The sequence below is a fragment of the Pelecanus crispus genome, chromosome 7 (assembly GCF_030463565.1).
Source record: "Pelecanus crispus isolate bPelCri1 chromosome 7, bPelCri1.pri, whole genome shotgun sequence".
Taxonomy (NCBI): Eukaryota; Metazoa; Chordata; class Aves; order Pelecaniformes; family Pelecanidae; genus Pelecanus; species Pelecanus crispus.
In genome coordinates this window covers 34,527,249-34,545,354 of record NC_134649.1, presented here as the reverse complement: position 1 = coordinate 34,545,354, position 18,106 = coordinate 34,527,249, and the positions used below count along the sequence as shown (strand labels likewise).

The following is an 18,106-nucleotide window of genomic DNA, read 5'->3' as shown; positions in this document are numbered from 1 at the left end:
CCCCCCCGAGCCTGGCACAGCGACGGCGGCTCCGGGCTCCCGCCGCTCACGACGAGTCCCGGGGGGCTGCACCCAGCCTGCCGCGGACCCCTGCTGCGCCCACCGCTGGGGCCGGACCCGCGGCGGCGCTCGGCGGCGACGCGCACGAAGGGCGTGCGACAGCCGCGCCGCGCCTGCCGCCTGCCGGCACGGCCCCGGCGGCACAGCCGGCCCCGGCGGCACGGACACGGCCCGGGGACACGGCCCCGGCGGCACAGCCGGCCCCGGCGGCACGGACACGGCCCGGGGACACGGACACGGCCCCGGCGGCACGGCCCGGGACACAGCAGCTCCCGCCCACCGGGACACGAGGCAGGGGTGGAGGGGTTTGGGGCTGAGGGTTTCCCAACCTCGGCTCGCCCCCAGCCAGGCACCCCTCAGAAATGAGGCAGCAGCCGAGCCGTGCCACAAGGCCCAGAGGCAGATTTGGCAGCAAGCAAAGCCCCGAGGAGCTGGCCTCAAGGGGTGGTGGAGCTGCTCTTGCCCCATCCTAAAGCACTCCTGTGCCCAGCTGGACGGTGCTGGCCTGGCTGCTCCCTGGGGAAGGACCACTCCTGGCTCAGCTTCCCTGGGGAGGCTGAGCAAGGCCCACAGCCAAGGGCATGGGCAAAGGCAGAGGTCAGGGCTGAGCCCTTCTCTGATCTTGGCTCTTGGGAAGAGGACGCAAGGCTGATACCCAAGGCACAGGCAGTGGCAGAGAAGAAACACGAAGATGGTAACTCAACAGCTGCAGAAGGAAACCTCTAGGAGATGAGGTGGCTTGCCATCAGCCAGCCTCCAGCAGCTCCGTGGCAGCGTGCCCGGGGAGGTCCAGGGCAAGCCAAGGCGGAGCACAGGAACCCTGGTAACACCCAGGGGCTCCTGAGCAGGACCTGCAAGCTGCAGAAGACACTTCTGCTGTCCCTCTCCTGCTCCCATAGCTACAGCAGGAAGGGATACAAGGAGACCTGGTCCTCCACCAGCCAGCATCCACGCTGAAGCTGCAAGACGCTCGGACAAGGCACAGCACCACGCAGGGATGAAAGGAAGCAGGCAAGTGCAGTGCTGCATGGAGGAGAGAGACTCCAGGATGAAGTCTCATCAAGGAAGAGGCAGAACCACAGAAAGGACAAGCAGCACTGGCAACTTATTCTTCATTCACCCACTGAGAAACAGAAATAGGATCATTTTTGGATGTATTTCTTTTGGAAATGAGCCAAACTGGCAACTAGAATCAAAGTCTTCAAAAAGTCTATACAAAGATGTATCATACAAAATGTACAGGAAAGTTCTCAAAAAAAAAAAACCAAACCCAAAACAAAAAACAAACCCCAGACAGACAATACAACAAAAGAGCAGAGACGGTGTGAAACCACAGCTAACAGGTCCTGCCCCTGCTCTGGAGGGCAGGAGCGGCATCTGGACAACACGCTCCAAACACAAAATACATTACATTATATACAGGACCGTATAAAGATCATCATCCCCTTTGGTCTAACCGGGAGCTCTCCAGCATGAAGTTGTGGCAGTTCGGACAATCTGCTCATGGAAGTGTTGCATGCCGAGAAGGAAAAAAGTCCAAGGGAATGAAATGGTCAACTCTAAACCATAACCAGAATACAGCCAGGCCACCAAGGCTAGAGAGTTTAACAGTCAGTTCTGGCTAACAAGCGCTTTGCAGGCCAGAGCGCGTTATTCCATCTCTGTGAAGCGAGCGAACATGGCTTTCCGCACCGCGTCTTTGTACGAATCTGCAGTGGAGACACCGTAGGAGCTGCCCTTGGCTCCCAAGCCAGCTCCTCTCATTCGTACTTGGGCCTGCAAGGGGAGAGAGACATGCGTCAGCTCTGCAGGGAGGCCACGCCACCAGGCAGGACACCACGGACAAACTCATCAGGCCAGCCAGCTTCTCACACTCCCCGGGATCCCATGTAGCCACAAATGCTGACACCGGGAGATCAGACCGCACACAAAACCCCATGCTTGCTGGCTTCACACCGCTCTGACCCCACCCCAACAGCAGCTGAAATGACACTGCACAGAACACAGTTCCTAACAGCGGAACCCAGAGCGCACACAAACCCAGGGAAAGCAACAGCTGGAGGGAGGGCAGCCTGCTCTAAGCAGCACCAGGGCACGCAGCTCGAGTGCCAGCCCACTGCCACAGCGCCTCAGGAGCCGACTTCTGCAGGAAGGAGGCGCAGCCCTGCCTGGCCCAGTCCCAGCTTTAGCATCCGACGGGACAAACAGGAGCAGGAGCTGATGTGAACAGAGGCAGCTTTGCTGTGGATGGCACAGCTTCTTCCCCAAGAGATCTTCAGCAGCAAGTGCTTCTGGATTAAAAAAAGGCACCAAACCTCATCAAGGAAGCATCCATCTCTACTCACCTCAATGGGTGCTGTGATGCCCTGACATTTTCTTCCCAAGCCTGAGCCTTCCCTCCAGCCCATGGCCTGCAGCATCTTGTTGCCTATATTACTGTTGTCAAGGCCATCTTTGGTGGGCTGCTCGTAATTACTGCAGGAAGAAGAGATCAGTTAACAGACTTGCTCATTATGTCTTGGAGCAATCGCTGCAGAGCTTTTGGATACATACACTGTGCCAGCATCATAGACCTTCTTGCGCTTCGGCTCAGGGGGCTCTGGGATGCCGTACTTCTCCCGCCTCTCAGCTGCTCTGTCTCTGTACTTCATCTGCATGAGGAAACCAGATTTAGTACTGATTTAAAGACACTTTTCTTCACCTTTGAGCTACAGAAGTAAGCTAAATGGCTGCTATTATAGAAAGCTGTCCGCTACAGCCTGCTAAAACATGGCTTGACTAACACCACAGGAAGGAGAACCTCAAACCCAAGTCCCTGGAGCACATCAGAACCTGCACTGGGGTAGGAAGAGCCCGGCCCCAGCACCTGCTGGATTAGCTGTTGATTGCTACTTGAAGGTTTCTGGTCCCAATCTGGCAGCCCTGAGCTGGAGGTGGAAGGACATTTCCCTGCTAAGCAGTAGCTGTGGCACATGGGACACTTCTCTCCATGAACAGGACAGCTCTGAACCTTGACCCAAGAAGGGGTTGGCTTACAAGGATTATCTCGAGTGACGTGTGTCAGGACGAGAGCTCAACATATCATCTGTGCAGTTTTCCACTAGCTACTCATTTGCTCATCTCAACACTGACCTCTCGCTCACGCAGCTCCAAGGCTTCAAGTTCCTGCTCTGAAAGCTTTGATCTCCTATAGATATCCATGTTTTGCTGAAACAAGAAGAGATTCACATTAACATAAAATACACAACAGCTCTTTTAATGTAAGTAGCTGAGTTCTGGGGGAGCAACAATTCACCTGCAACTATTTTTAAGAGCGACAGTTTTCCAAACAGCAACATACATCATGGCTTTGGTGTACACGCTGAATTATGGCAACCAAGTACCTTCCTGACAGCATAGTGCAACTACCTTGTGCAAGTCCGACAGCTGCTGGTGCCGAATCAGAGCATCTTTGTTTGGGAACTGCCTTCTACACAGCAGACAAGCCATCTTCTTCCAGTCAGTCAGCTTCTCTTCCTCATTCTCCATTCTTTCCAGTAAGTCCTCATCATTATCACTATCGCCACTGTAGGCAGCCACAAGGCCACGCTGGAAAGGAAGGACGGCATTACAGGGAGTGCAACAGTGTCACCACAGTTCAGAGGAGAGCCCAGAAAGAGAACAGAGGCCGTAGATGTGTTTGCTGCACAGGAGAGGCATCACTCTCGTTACTAAGAATGAAATGCAATTCAGAAGAACCCCTACAGTGGCTGCAAGACCTAGTTCCCACTAGCCAAACAATAATCTGACTACAGAGTTTTTAGAAACCTCAAAACCTCAACTGGGCTCTTGAGGCTAGAAGAAATCACAGCTTTTCTCAGTGTGTCTCAGTCACCCAGCCTACTGCACTTGCACCAGACCCCAGTAACCACACAACCCTTTACAGATGATGCCGTGGAAATCCAGGCTGGAAAGCAAGTATCTGCTAGACTTCCTCTAAAGTGCTTTACCAGTAACCTTTGGGAATGCCTCTGTCAGGTATTTCATACTCACCTTCAGCGGATTTTCATCATCCCCATTTTTCATCACCTCTGGCAAGATCTGCTGTCTCTCAGACAGAGCTCCCTGGATGAGACAAGAATGCCATGAGCACCGAGCCCTCTGCCATACCACACCCCACTACACACTACTGCCAGCACCTTCACCTTTTTCTCAAAGAGGGCAAAGCCTGCATCTGCAGCCGCCGACTCTTTCCGCTCTTCCTCCCTGGTGCTCAGTGGCTGGAAGCTATTCTTGAAGTTCTCTTTCTGCTTGTTCAAACTCTTTGCCCAGCGCTCCATGTCTTTAGCAATCTGAAATGCAGAGTGGTTTGCTCAGACAGCTCCCCTTGCAGCTATCAAGCTCCTATGACAGATTCAATCTTGCATACCGTTTCCAGAATAAGGCAACCCACTACCTTTTATTTTTAAATCACAGGACACTGGATGTAGTGCAGCTGTTTCCCTGTACACAGTGTTCAAAGATACCGCACAGCTTGCTTGTTTTACTGTATGAACCTTCTTATCAATCTAATCCTCTAAGTGACAGCTCAGTTATACTCCTACTGGTCCTGGCATGATTCCATATGCATTCCTCCTATGCAGAGCTTATTTCTGCACTGAAACCTTGTGAATTCCCCCTCTCCTCAGCCCTCTACAATGCCTGCAAATCCGCAGGCATGCACCCCACCAAATAACCTAGGATTTCCTTTGTCATGAAAAAGGATAACTATTATCCCATTCCACAGAAGACTTCAGCCCAGTTATGATCCCATTTTATCTTTTACCTGTTGAGCTGTTTTACTCTTAGGCTTCTCTTTCTTCTCCTTCACTTCTTTGGTGGTGGTTGTGGTAGCTGTTTGTTGGTATGTGATACCTTCCGCAGCAGGCATGTAAGTCTCCTTTTCGCCATCCCAGTAAAGGTACTGCTGGGTTAAGGCATTGTAGTAATACTGCCGGAGAGAGGAAGAGCCAGACGGTTAAACGCCTCATACAAGCTAAGCGTCCAAGGGAGAACACAAGCAAGCTGTCTGATTCAGACTACCACATCAAATGGGAAGGCATTTTACAGAGTCCAAACAAATTTTGTAGACTCTGCAAAGGAGTCAAAAGGCACGAGGTGGCTGAAGCCTCTGTCCTGAACACAGGCGTTCTGCCCAACAGTGCTGTGGAGAACCTTTTGCCTCTCCCAAGAGATGACCCACTGGAGCCCAGAGCTGGGCATACTTTGCAATGAAATAGCCCAATTACAGTGTCTGTGACAAGTGCTAATCCTGTATGAGCCAAACTGGGAGGAAAATCAAGGGAAGGAGAGAAAAACTCAGGGCTATACCAGAGGGAAGTCAAGTCCCAGCCCTAGGCACACTGCCGAGTTATATGCTACATTCGGTATTTTGTGCACCTCAGGAAGCTAATTTCACTCATAGGATGAGAGATAGGAAACTAATGGACCTTAACAGTTAAGACAAGTGGGAAGAACTTGTGTTTACCTGGGAATTAGGATCATAGTAGAGCCCTGTTATAGGATCATAATAGTATCCTGAAGATTCATCATATTGGTAGGTGGAAGTGTCAGGGACAGCTGTAAAAAAAATTAAAGTGTGGGACATGGTCGTTCCAGTCAAATTCAGACAGGTACCTTCCTCCATTTCAAGTAAAATTCTGAGACAATTAGCAGCCACGACGGCAGGCATGCCTGTAAAGGGCTCTTAATCACCCGTGCAGAACACACTCCCCAGAAACAGCTCCACCACTGACAGATGGTGATAGAGCACTCAGCCAAAGCCAAGTCTCTCTCTTGCTATACAGTGACAGATACCTGTCCCCAAGAGCAACTCCGGACTGCTTACCGTACTTGGTTCCAGGCACTACGCCAGTCGGGGGAGCCGTTTGTGCCTGAGTGCTAGTAGTAGGCGGTGCTGATTGTGTCTGAAAAAACCCCAAAACCAGGAACCTCAATTAGAAAATCTGTTACCGAGGTGCAAGAAAACAAGGACAGTGAGCCAAGGCGTGAGCAGCCTACACCACTCATGCAACAGCTAGCTCCTCTTCACCAGTACACTTAGCACTCGCCTTTAACAAAGAACAAAACTATCACAGAAAAGAAATGGCAGATGACTTATGACCACAAGCACTGTGACTAACCTGTAGACACTCAGCAGCTTTGCTGTACCACCCACTTCAAAGAGCAAAGGCCACAGCTAAGCCAGATATCCTACATAACCCTGGTGTTAAAAGCAAGGAGTAATTAGTGCTGTAATTACCGGAGAGTCAGGTGAGTTTGTCTGTTGATTATATAACTGAGGACTCTGGGACACAACTGCAGCTGTGGTGGTAGTGACCGGAGCTCCTGCCAACAGAGAGCAATAATGGATAAGCCAACTAATTTGTAGAACAGTACTTCATCCTCGGGCTAAAATTACTTTGTTTACAGTTTCAGCTCCTAATTCCAGCTCCAGCAGCCAAACAAGGCAATAAGTGTTCAAAAGGAGACAGATACACAGTGGGTATTTTTTACCCAGGCAAGGAATAGTTTCCTTTTCAGGAGGAAATATTCTGCTCCCAAAGTCAGTGATTCCTGGCCTCTGACAGCTGCTAGCACTGAAAATTTGTCTAGAGCTGCTTACGCAGTTCTCGTGAGTTCAAGGCTTTTTTGTCAACAGTCTGAAACAGAAGCCGCTCTCTCATCTTGCAGACTAGAGGTCCCACTTGAACGAGTTTGTTATGGATCTCTAGTAACATGTACTCATTCAGATATCCTGAGAGCAAAATGAGCCAAGTCTCCCTTTTCCCAGCAAACTAACATAAAGGCTAAGGTAAAATACCACTATTGCAAAATTATCATTACAAACAACAGCATCTCCCACGTGTTGGAAGTACTACCTGATATGGTAGCTGAATCTGTGTCTAATACTCCTCCTTGATTTTGGTAGTACTGCTGATAGTCCTGGGAGTACTGCAAAGGGAAATGAATGACAATGCAAGATGAGCAGATGCCCAAATTACAACAACCTACCAGTTAGAGCACAACTGCCACTACTAACCTGAGCATACTGTGTGTAGCCATCCTGTCCTGACTGCAGGTAGCTGTAGTCAAGGGTGCTGCCCTCTCCAGTCTGTGGCTGAAATTCGAGCAGGCAATTTTTGTCAGGGACAGGTAAGTTACAGCATTTAAGAATTTCAACATTGCTTGGGCTCCAGCCTAACTGTCAGAGCAGATCAGTCATAGCAGCTTTGGTCAATGCAACCAAGCACATGGCCAGCAGTGAAATTACATGCTCTACGTCTTCATTTTCAGGAAAGCAGGACTATGAGCAACAGCCTCCAAATCATACCTGAGTGGATGACCACTGAGCTGCAGCAATGGCTGTACTTGCCACAGAGAAGGCGCTGACTCTGTTTCCGTCTGGGAGAAGCAAGTCTCTGTAACCACAAAAATCACACATCTGAGTAAATACCGCTTTTCTCTGAAGTGTCTCCCTATGCAAGGGGGTAGAGCCTGCCCTTACACGTGGATTTCTTAGCAGTTATAAACATTCTGATTATAATGAATGAGCCAAAGCACTGCTTGGCAAGTAAAAACTTTAGATTCATTGTTGTACAGTCAAGAGCAAGTCACTAGGTTTCCAAGGAAACAAACGTGCTGTGTACACAAGCAGTTATGATGTTATCTTCAGAGGACTGGAAATAGGGGTGGTAGGAAACACTGCTTTCACTCTCCTCACACACAATGAAGAGCAGGGTGCATGCAACACAAGATACTTAGGGGAATGAAAACTTTGGAGTGACAGTAATCTTAAAAGCCCGGGTGACAACAACAAATCCTTAATATAAACGGGCTGGGGGGAGGGAGGGAAGGTGAAATAAACAACTGCTATCAAAACTCACTTTCTGGCACTCTTTGCAAAGTCAACACCAATTGTTTTGCCATCGATTTTTAACGGTGGCTGAAGACTTTGTAAAATCTGCAGCAGTTGAGAAGCATCCTACAACAAGAAATACACTTTATTATGAAAAGTAGGTTACTGAGGATTCAGAAGTTCCCAAAGCTCCACCTTCTCACATACGCGCCACTGAAAGCAGCCAAAGCTGTAAGAACACCTCCATCTCCTCATACTATACACACTTAGAAGAGCACAATGGGACCGATCACAGCCTGCGTGCAAACAGTGTGGGTTTCCCTCTGTCACTGAATATTAAACATGTTCTAAAACCCCAGCTTTATAAAGCAGATGTTTGCCCCAAATTACTCCAAACGGGAGGCCAGTGAGACTGAGATCAGGCACCTGTTTTCATTCAACAACTGTTCCACTCACAGTTGAGAGGTTTTCCTTGTACCTCACCGCAATTTCTTATGTTTCAATTTATGGCTGTTGTGTACATTCCTAACCCTGTGTATCCTCAAGGTCTCTGCTGTCCCTATGCCCTCCCACTGGATGCTCCAGAGAGCAGCAAGATCCCCCTCTTCCCCTTTCTCAAGGTGAAAGCAGCCCAATTCTGTGCACCTTCTCACACATTCTATAACCCAGCCCTTAATTTCTGTGATCAAGACATGATCCTAGACTATTACTTTTGTGATCCAAGTGTGAAGCTAGCCTTCAATCCAGAACAGCACCCTGCTATGAAAATAGCTTTCCAATGTGCTCGCAACATCCTACCACCTTCTTTCCGAACTGCACCTAAAGATGAAAGGCTTTGACACCCTGAGTGCCAATTAGCCCTCAGTGAACTGGGGCAGTCCTTCAGACACCTCAAAGGCACTAAATGCTTCAGCCACAGAAGCACATTAACAAGCTGTTTCTCTCCAACACATCAGTAAGACCCTCACCATGGCAGAAGACAGCTGCACAAACGCAAAGCCTCTATTTTGCTGAGTCTGCTTGTCTTTGATAAGACGGATATTATTGACTGCCAGAGACGCATATGGAGACAAGGCGGTCATGATGGATTCCACTACTGTGTGAGGAGCAATGTTTCGGAGAATGATGGCTGAGGAGAAAAGAAAGTATGACATTAGCTGTGCGCATAACAGCTTTCCAGAGTACTTCAAGTTCTTCAGTGGGCAGTCTGAGGTACAGGAAGTGTACACAGTACCTGTGTTTACATTTCATATTATACAGTAAGTCAAAAGATAACTTACTATCACAGTAATAATCCACAGACTGAACGGCTTCTGCTGCTCCAGGTGGCACCTCCTGTTCTGAATCTTCATTGGAAGAGGAAAATACTTTAGTTACAATAGGGTTCATTCACTCAAACCCTGTTTCACAAGCCAGCCTAGAACCCACAGTGAACTTTGTTTCCTACATAGTCTCCCCCAAAGATCAAACACAGCCAAAGCAATCAATGTAACATACCGAATTTGTCCGCTCCACAGCGGAAGCATTTTAGCCTCCTTCTGAAGTTGTAAAGGCAGCACTAAGAGGAACAAGAGAGGCCTAATAAGAACTCAGGTAATTTGTAACCACCCTGGCATCTGCTGTACAACAGTGAAAACAAGACATTCATACAAAGTACCACAACGAAGCTAAATGCACCAGAAAAATCGAGAACAGCAAAAGCCACCCTTGTCCATATCACAACTGCTTTTCAGAACATCCCACTACCTTTTTCCTAGCCCTCCTTATTTTCTTACTACATCATCTCCACTTGGGGGGGGGGGATGTGTGTGTGTGTGTGTCAAACAAGGAGCGCACAGCAGTACGTAGCAGACCAGCAGCAATTCAACGCTAGATTAGTCATCACCTAATGACTTCATATTCTAGTACAGCCCACTGTCCAATCTCTTGTCTTCTGGCACAACACCTCTATCACTCCATTTACTTTGCCGCCAGAGCTACAAAACCTTTTCATTCCCGTGTCTCAATATTCCTACAATGTCATACAGACCAGCAGTACAAGCGGGTCTGAATCATGTTATCGCTTTGGTCAAACCACTAAGCTGGTGAAGAGCACCAATGCCAAGACAAACTCCCTCCAATACAAACATGCACTGTACCTTGTTGCAAAGCCAGTCCTCAAATTTAGGCCTGGGGTTGCTGTAGTGCATCGCAATCTGCTTCCCTTGAATCACCAGCTTTTTCTGCAAAAAAAGTGGTTTCAATTATTCCTGTATCGAGGCACACATGTCCATTTTCCCATGGCAGAGCACCCTTCGGAGGAATCAGTGCTCCTGAATTAAATGGACAACATATGGGGAGGATGTGGAGGACAACCACCGCCACCTACACCCTGCCCATCCAATCCTGCAGAGAGGAGGACGAGGGCAGTAAGAGAATGGGATGTGGAGCAAAGATAAACGGAATCAGGGAGTGTTGAAAAAGCTGCCAAACACTAAACGCTGACATGGAACCAGGAAGTGTCTCGAAGGAGACAAAGTCCTAACCTGCTGCGTTCAGGATTAACACATTTTAGGAGTCTCTTTGCCCCCACATTTCTACTCACTTCTGCTATAGCACTGAGCGACTTTTTAAACATGTCCTTAGGTAACTGCTTCACTTCTTCCCCTACTCCAAACACCCCAGACCTTTTAACAACCACATTTGGATTACTTTTCCAAGCACTTTCTTCAGAAGTGTCCCTTTGAAAATACAGTAATTCCTCCCAAAGGGACCCTGCTTAGACTTCTTGGAGGCTGGATTACAAGTGCCATCAACTGAAATATAACTCAGAGTGGTCTCCTTTGACTAATGCATCAGTTCAATTGGAAGCCTGCACAAGAGGTTTGTGTTCTTCATTCAGGCAGGAGCTCTCTAAAATGAGTAACTAAACTGCAAATGAAGCTTCTCCAGGGGTAGGAAAAGTTCATAATGCTTTCAGCACATCCTCTCACTCTGACTTCAGAGGAGTTAGGAATTTACATTTATTTAAGAAGCCTTGATTCTCAGCCTCACGCTTTGCCAAGCGCGGGTATGCAGAATGCCCTTTCAAAACATGGCCATCAACGTATTTTAGTTAAACAGGTGGAAGTACGTCCGAGGAAGTGCAGATTAGTGGCCAAACCCCAGACATTTTAATAGAACTATTTTTATAGCAGGTTGGCCTACTGCAGAGGTACCACAGAAGTGCCAGGACCAGTGGCTCTTCTGATAACAGGGTCTGACACAGGTCTAGCACGTAGCATGAATAAGGCTCTCACATTCTGCACAACTAAATAGGGCAAAGCCATTTCTCCTACCGGCAGGAGGGAGGGTTGGAGGGCCCAGCACTCACTGGATATGCACACATAGAAACAAAGCTGCTGGCATAGTTGCAATACATCATTCTTTCATCTAACAGTCAGCAACCGGGCTGCTGGGGAGATTCTACGTTTTCCCTACTACTAGGGTGGCTGGTTACTGGAGTGAATTTGAATATGTTTCAATAAATTATGCATCAGTACAGCTTTGTATATATTAAAATTATCTCATTTCTGAAAATATGCTCAGCATTAATTTCTCAATATAAACCTTTCCACTGCATCCACGAACCCTAACGAGCAGCATGTCAGGAAAACAGAATTTGAACGCTGCTCTCTAGCTGGGGAAACCACCCATAGTATGGGACACGTGAAACCCTATTCCAGCATAAGGCACATGACAACTTCCATCTGCTGGAACTAACTGCCTGTGAATCCCATTACGGTGCCATTTCTTTATGCATAACACAAACAGAGCAGAGCAGAACACCGTTCCTCATGGTGCCCAGGGACCTTCACATGAAATACTCAGTTGTTTTTTTAAAAAAAAAAAAAAGCTTGATACCCTTTGGCTCACTTTCAGAGTGTTTTTTAAAGTTCTGTTGTTAAAACAGATTATGAATATTCAAAAAGGACCAAAAGCCAATTGAACTGTAGTGCAACAGGAAAATCTCATTGCAAAAGAAACTAGAGGACTCTCACAGCATTTTGGCTCCTTATCAAGTCATAATCCAAAAAAGCCAAAATACACAGCGTAACATATGTGAGAACTCACTTTCTACCAAATTTAGTTGGAATAAACACGCTTTTCCTCCAGAAGAGCCAGTTCTCCCCCTTTAACTGAAGTAATGCACTATTGCCATGAACCGGTACTTCTCTTTCAGGGTTAATACCAATGTAATGCAGAGATCTGGTGCTTTCTCTGGCAACAGAGAAGGGAACGTCACGTGGAGAAAAGTTAGGATTTTTTAAGGACTACTTGCTAAACTTTCATGAGCCAATTAAACCGATACCAAGTAATGTAAAACAATGGCACATTTTACCAAAATAGCCAATTTTCTCTCCTAATGTCACCTGACATTTTCTCCTACTGTTACAAATTTTAATATATACAAAGCTTTCATTCTTTTAAATCACTGTTATGGAACAAACCACTCCTTCCACCTTTATTTTTCCTTTTTTTTTTTTTTTAAACTGTACAGACTTGTTCCATTTTCAGGAATATCTAGACTTGGTGAGTGAAGCAACCTGATTGGCTTCCATCCAGCTGGTAGCATCTTGAAAGTGATAAAACTCCACGAAGGCGAAACCACGGCTTACACCTAGAGACAGCATTCAGATATAGACGGGATACTTGTGTTAGTCAGTTCCTTTAAAACAGGTGAATCTCTCTCCAACTGCTTCATTACTTCATGACAAAGCAGCTTTACAAATGCGACGTCAACTGCTGGGATCTGCTTGTTATTTTGCCATGGCAAGGAACCAAGCTCGCTTAACTGGCTACATTTCACTCGATTTGAATCCATGTTTAAAGGTAACCATGCAACAGACTACATACTATTAAATGGGTTTATACTAGTATTACTTACCAATACCTGTTAACAAAACCCCCTGCAGACTTCTTTTAACATGTTGACCAGCTATCTAAAAGTCTTCCAAAAAGCCACATTCCTTAGCCATGGCAAACCTTTTTTTTTTTTTTATTTTTATTGCATGTGCTTGCAGTTTGGGGACAATTCTGGATACTCTTTTGGGCTGGGGAAGAGGAAGGCGATGTCAAAAACTGGATTAAGAGCTCTCACCTGTTTTTCTTTTCATCAGCCTCACGTCTGCAGGCTGAGGACCTTCAAAGGACTCAATAAGCTCCCGAATCTGCATGAGATTTTAATCAGACAGTTAAATTTTCGTATCCTGGCAGACAGCTGGGACAGTCACAGAAGCAACCTACCTTACAGTACATGCAAGAGGTACACAGAAACATAAAATTCTCAATGCTAGCTCAGAGAAAAAGAAAACCTTTAGGGAGAACCTAACAGAAGACTAACAAGCACCACAGAACCCACACTGTCCTTTGCTACACTAAAACAACTGTCATCTTCACTCAGACCACAGATTCCTCCAGAATCTGAATCACTATGCTCTTGTATTCCAAGGTTATTTGTGCAAGATTGAGCAAATACTGTGCTTGCTCCAAAGTTTTTATAAAAAAAACCTGCTAGCATCCTTCTCCCTGCACATCTAAATACCCCTGACTCCTAGCAAAGGAAAACAAGAACACTATACTGCGAGGCTCCATGATGTATGTGTTCTTAAGCCTCACCCCACAATTCTCATTCTCTTAACAGTTCCCCTTCTGTTTTTCAGGGGACACATTTGTGAACAATGTATCATCAAAGAACAAGCTAAAGAGACGTCAGTTCTTCAGCCATAACAAAGCCATAACAAAGTTGTGGCACAGGCTACGTACATTACTGTGGAGAGGCATATAAGAAAAAGAAACGTTAATGATTTTTTTTTAATGTCAGAGCAGAAGACAAAAGGAGGTTTTTCAGCAGCTCCTACAGAACTACATTACATAGGACAGAGCTGCTCAGCAGACTCAAAACTGATGTAAAGCTGCCTGTTTATATGCTGACTGGAACCGACCTCTTCAGTGCAAGTAGCTTTTTTTCATTAAAAAAATGGAAAAAGCTGAAAAATATGTACACAATCAGAAGCATCGAAGTAACGGTAACTTAAGAAAACTAGTAATTCCAAGATGCATCATCTACACTCTAAAGATGAGCCCAGAATTAAACTTTCCCACAAATTACGCTACAGTTCTTTGCACAACTGTAAAGCTACAACATTAATACTTCAGAAACAAAAACTGTTCTGAAATGTTCTGTGTAATGTCCAACTGGGTTGTCTTATTTTGATGCAGGAGCCTACACTTTATGAAACACTTACAAAAATATTAGACCAGCACACGATGATTAAAAAGAACACTGACAGTTAGGAGGGTAGTGAATAATCAAGACAAAAAGGAAAAAAAAAAAATCCATTGCAGAAATAGCACAAAAGGATTCTCCATGTTAGCAATCAATACACAAAGATTTTGGAGGCAGAGGTGGAGTCTGCCTGAAAACAAACTGGAACAGCTTGGCTTTTACAGGGTTCCCCCTACCCCTCAAGAGTTGTAGGCTTGTACCTCGGTAATCAAAATAATCCAGCAAGGATGAAAAAAAAAAAAATTAAAAATAATTTAAAAAAAGCAAGCTCAAAGCTGATCACCTTCAATATCTATCAAAAAAAGTTAGATAATCCTGTACCAAGCTCATTTGTACTTGCTCCATCAGCTCCACAGCAGCCATTTTATGACTTCCACAGCTGTACACGCACAAAGCAGCTTTGTGCAGGGCCATACTTAGCTGAGGAGCTCAGTGCGTGTGTAACCCCACCAGTCAGAGCTTCTGGCCTCAATAAAGACCCGGAAAACTAAAGTACCTCCTCTCTCCCCCTCCCTTGCTCTCCCAGAGGGGGGGAAAGGAGGGGTGGAGAAAAAAAAAAAATCTGCCTCTTCCCTCCTACAGCAAAACAGAGAAGAGCAGGTAGTTTAAAATCCACTCTTATGGAAAGCATGCAAACATGCATGAAAAAAGCCTATTCACAGGTTGTTCCATTTAAAAGAAACTGCTTAACATTCAACTGACCTCTGTTACTCAACAGTGACAGTTTAAATCCTTTTAGGATTCAAAATGGCAGTGCAACCAGCAAGCTGGAGAGGGGGCCACCATGATGCAGCTTTCAACAAAATGGCAGCAGCAACTACCACACAGACCTGCCGACACGAAGCTGCAGATTTCCCGTGGCGCAAGAAAAGCAAAGCCCCTTCCTGGCTACTTACATCGTTCTCTGTAACTGTGATGGGAAGGCCACGCAACATGATGGTTTTGCTTTCTTTCTCATCGTTAATGTCGTTCCTGTAGTCGTGCTCTCCGTAGTCGCCATCGGAATGGTATCCATCTTCTGATTTGTCACTGTTCCTGCGCTCCCGCTCCCTCTGAGAAAGCGGCGCCCAGAATTAACCACCACAATTTCTAGCACCGTGCCCCCGCAATGCCATAAAAACAAAGCAAAACAGAAACATCCACTCCCCATACGAGCATCTTTCTCAGGTTTGGTCCTGACAGCCTCAAGCAGAACACGGAGCTCAAACACCGCCGCCCCCCCCACCTGCACCCTACCAAACCCCCGGGATGCCAACCCTGGCACCGGGGACCGGGCTCCCCGGCCCCAGGAGGGCTCGTACCGGGACCCCAGGCTGGGGCGAGGCCACCAGCGCCCACCCCGGCCCCTTCCCTCCCCGCCAGGGCGAAAAGAGCTGCCCCACGCTGCGGCACCCACCGCTCCGGCCCAGCTCGCCCACCCCACTTACCTCAGGGCTATCATAGTCGCGACTATCGTAGTCTCTGTCATAGTCTCGGCTATCGTAGTCTCGGCTGTCGCGACTGTCGTAGTCTCGGCAATCCCGGCTGTCGTAGTCCCGACAATCGTAGTCCCGGCTGTCTCGGCTGTCGTAGTCACGGCAATCCCGGCTGTCGTAGTCTCGGCAGTCCCGGCTATCACGACTGTCGTAGTCCCTGCAATCCCGGCTGTCGCGACTGTCGTAGTCCCGGCTATCGTAGTCCCGGCAGTCTCGGCTATCGCGGCTGTCGTAGTCTCGGCTGTCGTAGTCCCGGCTGTCGTAGTCGCGGTAATCATCGTAGCGGTCACCGCGGCGCTCCTCACTGGACCTCTTATAGTCATCCCTGCGCCGGCTCCGGGACTCCCGCTCATCACGGTCCTCCCTCTCCACGATGGAGCCGTAGCGGCCGCTCCGCTCCGTCCTGCTCACGCTGCGGGGCACACCGGGCCGAACTCAGAACGAGAAGAGCCCGCCGCGACCCCCACCATCGCCCACCCGCGGGGCCGCCTGCCCCCTCCCCTCTCTCCATCGCCCCCTCCCCTCTCTCCTCACCCTCCCACCCGCGCTCACCGCTTGTCCGAGCCCATGACGCCGTCCACGATCCGCAAGCAGGCAGCGCAGCGCTAACCGCCACCGCAGGGCGCCGAACACACGCGCGCAACCCCTCACTCCCTCGCCACAAAATGGCGCCGAGGTGACTGACCGTCTTCTACCCAGGAGGCAGCGCGCCCGCCGCCTGGAAGTTTCCAAGCGGTGCGCAGGCGCAGGGGCGGCCGCCCGCCGCGGGGCAGGCCGGGAGCTGTAGTGCGGGGCGGCCGTGGGCCCCTCCGCCGCCCCGCCTGGGAGCGAGTCTCCCGGCTAGGCTTCTCCCCGCTTCCCCGTGCCTTCCTGTGGATCATGGGATCACAGGATGGTTTGGGTTGGAAGGGACCTTCAGAGATCATCCAGTCCAACCCCCCTGCTGTGGGCAGGGACATTTGGCACCGGATGAGGTTGCTCAAAGCCTCTTCCAACCTGACCTTGAGCACCTCCAGGGATGCGGCATCCACAGCTCCTCTGGGCAACCTGGTCCAGTGTCTCACCACCCTCACCGCAAAAGATTTCTTTCTTATGTCTAATCTACATCTTTCTGTTTAAAACCGTTGCCCCTTGTCCTGTCACTACAGACCCTGGTAAAAAGTCTCCAACTTTCTTCATATATTGAAAGGCCACAGTAAGGTCTCCCCGGAGCCTTGTCTTCTCCAGGCTGAACAACCCCAGCTCCTCCAGATTGTCAGGGTCCCTCTGCCTGGCATCCCTTCCCTCAAGCAAATCAACTGCACAACTCAGCTTGGTGTCACCCACAAACTTGCTGAGGGGGTACTCGATTGCACTGTCTCTGTTGTTGAAGATATTAAATAGTACTGGTCCCAGTACAGACCCTTGAGGGACGCCACTTCTCACTGGTTTCCACTTGGACATTGAGCCATTGACTACAGAAGTGGGAAGCGGAGAACCTCTGGAGGGGGTGGGGGGCCCATGGAAGAGCCCTTTTACCTACAGATCCAGGCATGGGGAAGCAAAGAAGACATAAAGAAAAGGGAGTGCTCGGAGAAACACCTTTCCTTCCCCAGGCTCAACGCCAGCCCCCACCTCCCGCTCGTGGTCTCCACTCCCTGTGTTCTTGCCACCCTACATTCAGTCGTCCCCATCCCTTTGGTGAGTCAGCGGGTGGCACGCGGAGTGGGAGCCTCTGGTCTCCTCCTGCCAGTCCTTACTTCTAACTCATCTCGCCCACCCCAGCGTGGGCTCCTCCGTGGACTGCAGTCCCTTTGGGGGAGTACCTGGCTCAGTAAAACTAAACCACTTTTTCTGCCCCTGAGGGAGGACACAGGGCTGTCCCCTCACCTGTGCTGCCTCAGGCTGACATGGCCGAGCCTGGGGGCTACAAAGCCACGGATGCTCTGGCTCCAGCAGCATCGTCCCCTCCACGTCCCCAGCAGGAAGGGCAGCTCTGCCTCCTGCCCTCACCACCCATCCCCACTGGCTGCGCAGCTGCTCCTGCCTGGGGACGTGCACCTCACAGCAAGGCAGTTTGCAGGCAGGAAAATGCAGCGATTGCTGCGAACCCTTCCAAACGCGTTCAAATGCCAGTGTCTGGTCCTCCTCCCTGCCTGATCCTCAGCCCTGCCTGTTTGGCAGGGACCCAAGAAAGGAGATTTAACATGCAAAATGATGCAGGCTTTAACCCTTTCAAGACTGTTTTCTCTGTCCCAGAGCACGGTGGAGGGGGGCTGGCTGGAGGGTCAGCAGGCAGCAGGGTCACCCCTTGTCCTGGGACCGCCTGGCAAGCAGGCAGGCTCTGCCACAGGGTGCATGCGCTACCCAGGGGCGTGACAGCTGTTTCTGCTGTCATCGCTGGCTGCT

The 18,106-nt window shown here is 48.9% G+C and overlaps 1 protein-coding gene across 2 annotated transcripts; it reads right to left on the bottom strand.

Annotated features, from left to right (window-relative positions):
- Positions 1-1,197: 1,197 nt before the first annotated feature.
- RBM5 (RNA binding motif protein 5) lies at positions 1,198-16,350 on the bottom strand. 2 transcript variants are annotated; one of them, XM_075714720.1, is made up of 24 exons: positions 16,271-16,350; positions 15,671-16,130; positions 15,140-15,295; positions 13,056-13,125; positions 12,502-12,575; positions 10,075-10,158; positions 9,434-9,494; positions 9,217-9,282; positions 8,905-9,065; positions 7,965-8,062; positions 7,412-7,499; positions 7,121-7,198; positions 6,960-7,032; positions 6,341-6,426; positions 5,927-6,005; positions 5,567-5,658; positions 4,865-5,029; positions 4,245-4,391; positions 4,093-4,164; positions 3,469-3,648; positions 3,193-3,267; positions 2,614-2,711; positions 2,406-2,535; positions 1,198-1,836 (listed from the first exon to the last, which is right to left on the bottom strand). In XM_075714720.1, the coding sequence occupies exons 1-24, from the start codon at positions 16,285-16,287 to the stop codon at positions 1,711-1,713; spliced, it is 2,736 nt and encodes a 911-aa protein (XP_075570835.1). In that variant the 5' UTR covers positions 16,288-16,350; the 3' UTR covers positions 1,198-1,710. The 2 variants fall into 2 exon arrangements, with proteins under 2 accessions (XP_075570835.1, XP_075570836.1); XM_075714721.1 differs by having other exon boundaries at positions 6,341-6,423; positions 6,957-7,032; positions 15,140-15,300; positions 15,973-16,130.
- Between the last annotated feature and the right edge of the window lie 1,756 nt (positions 16,351-18,106).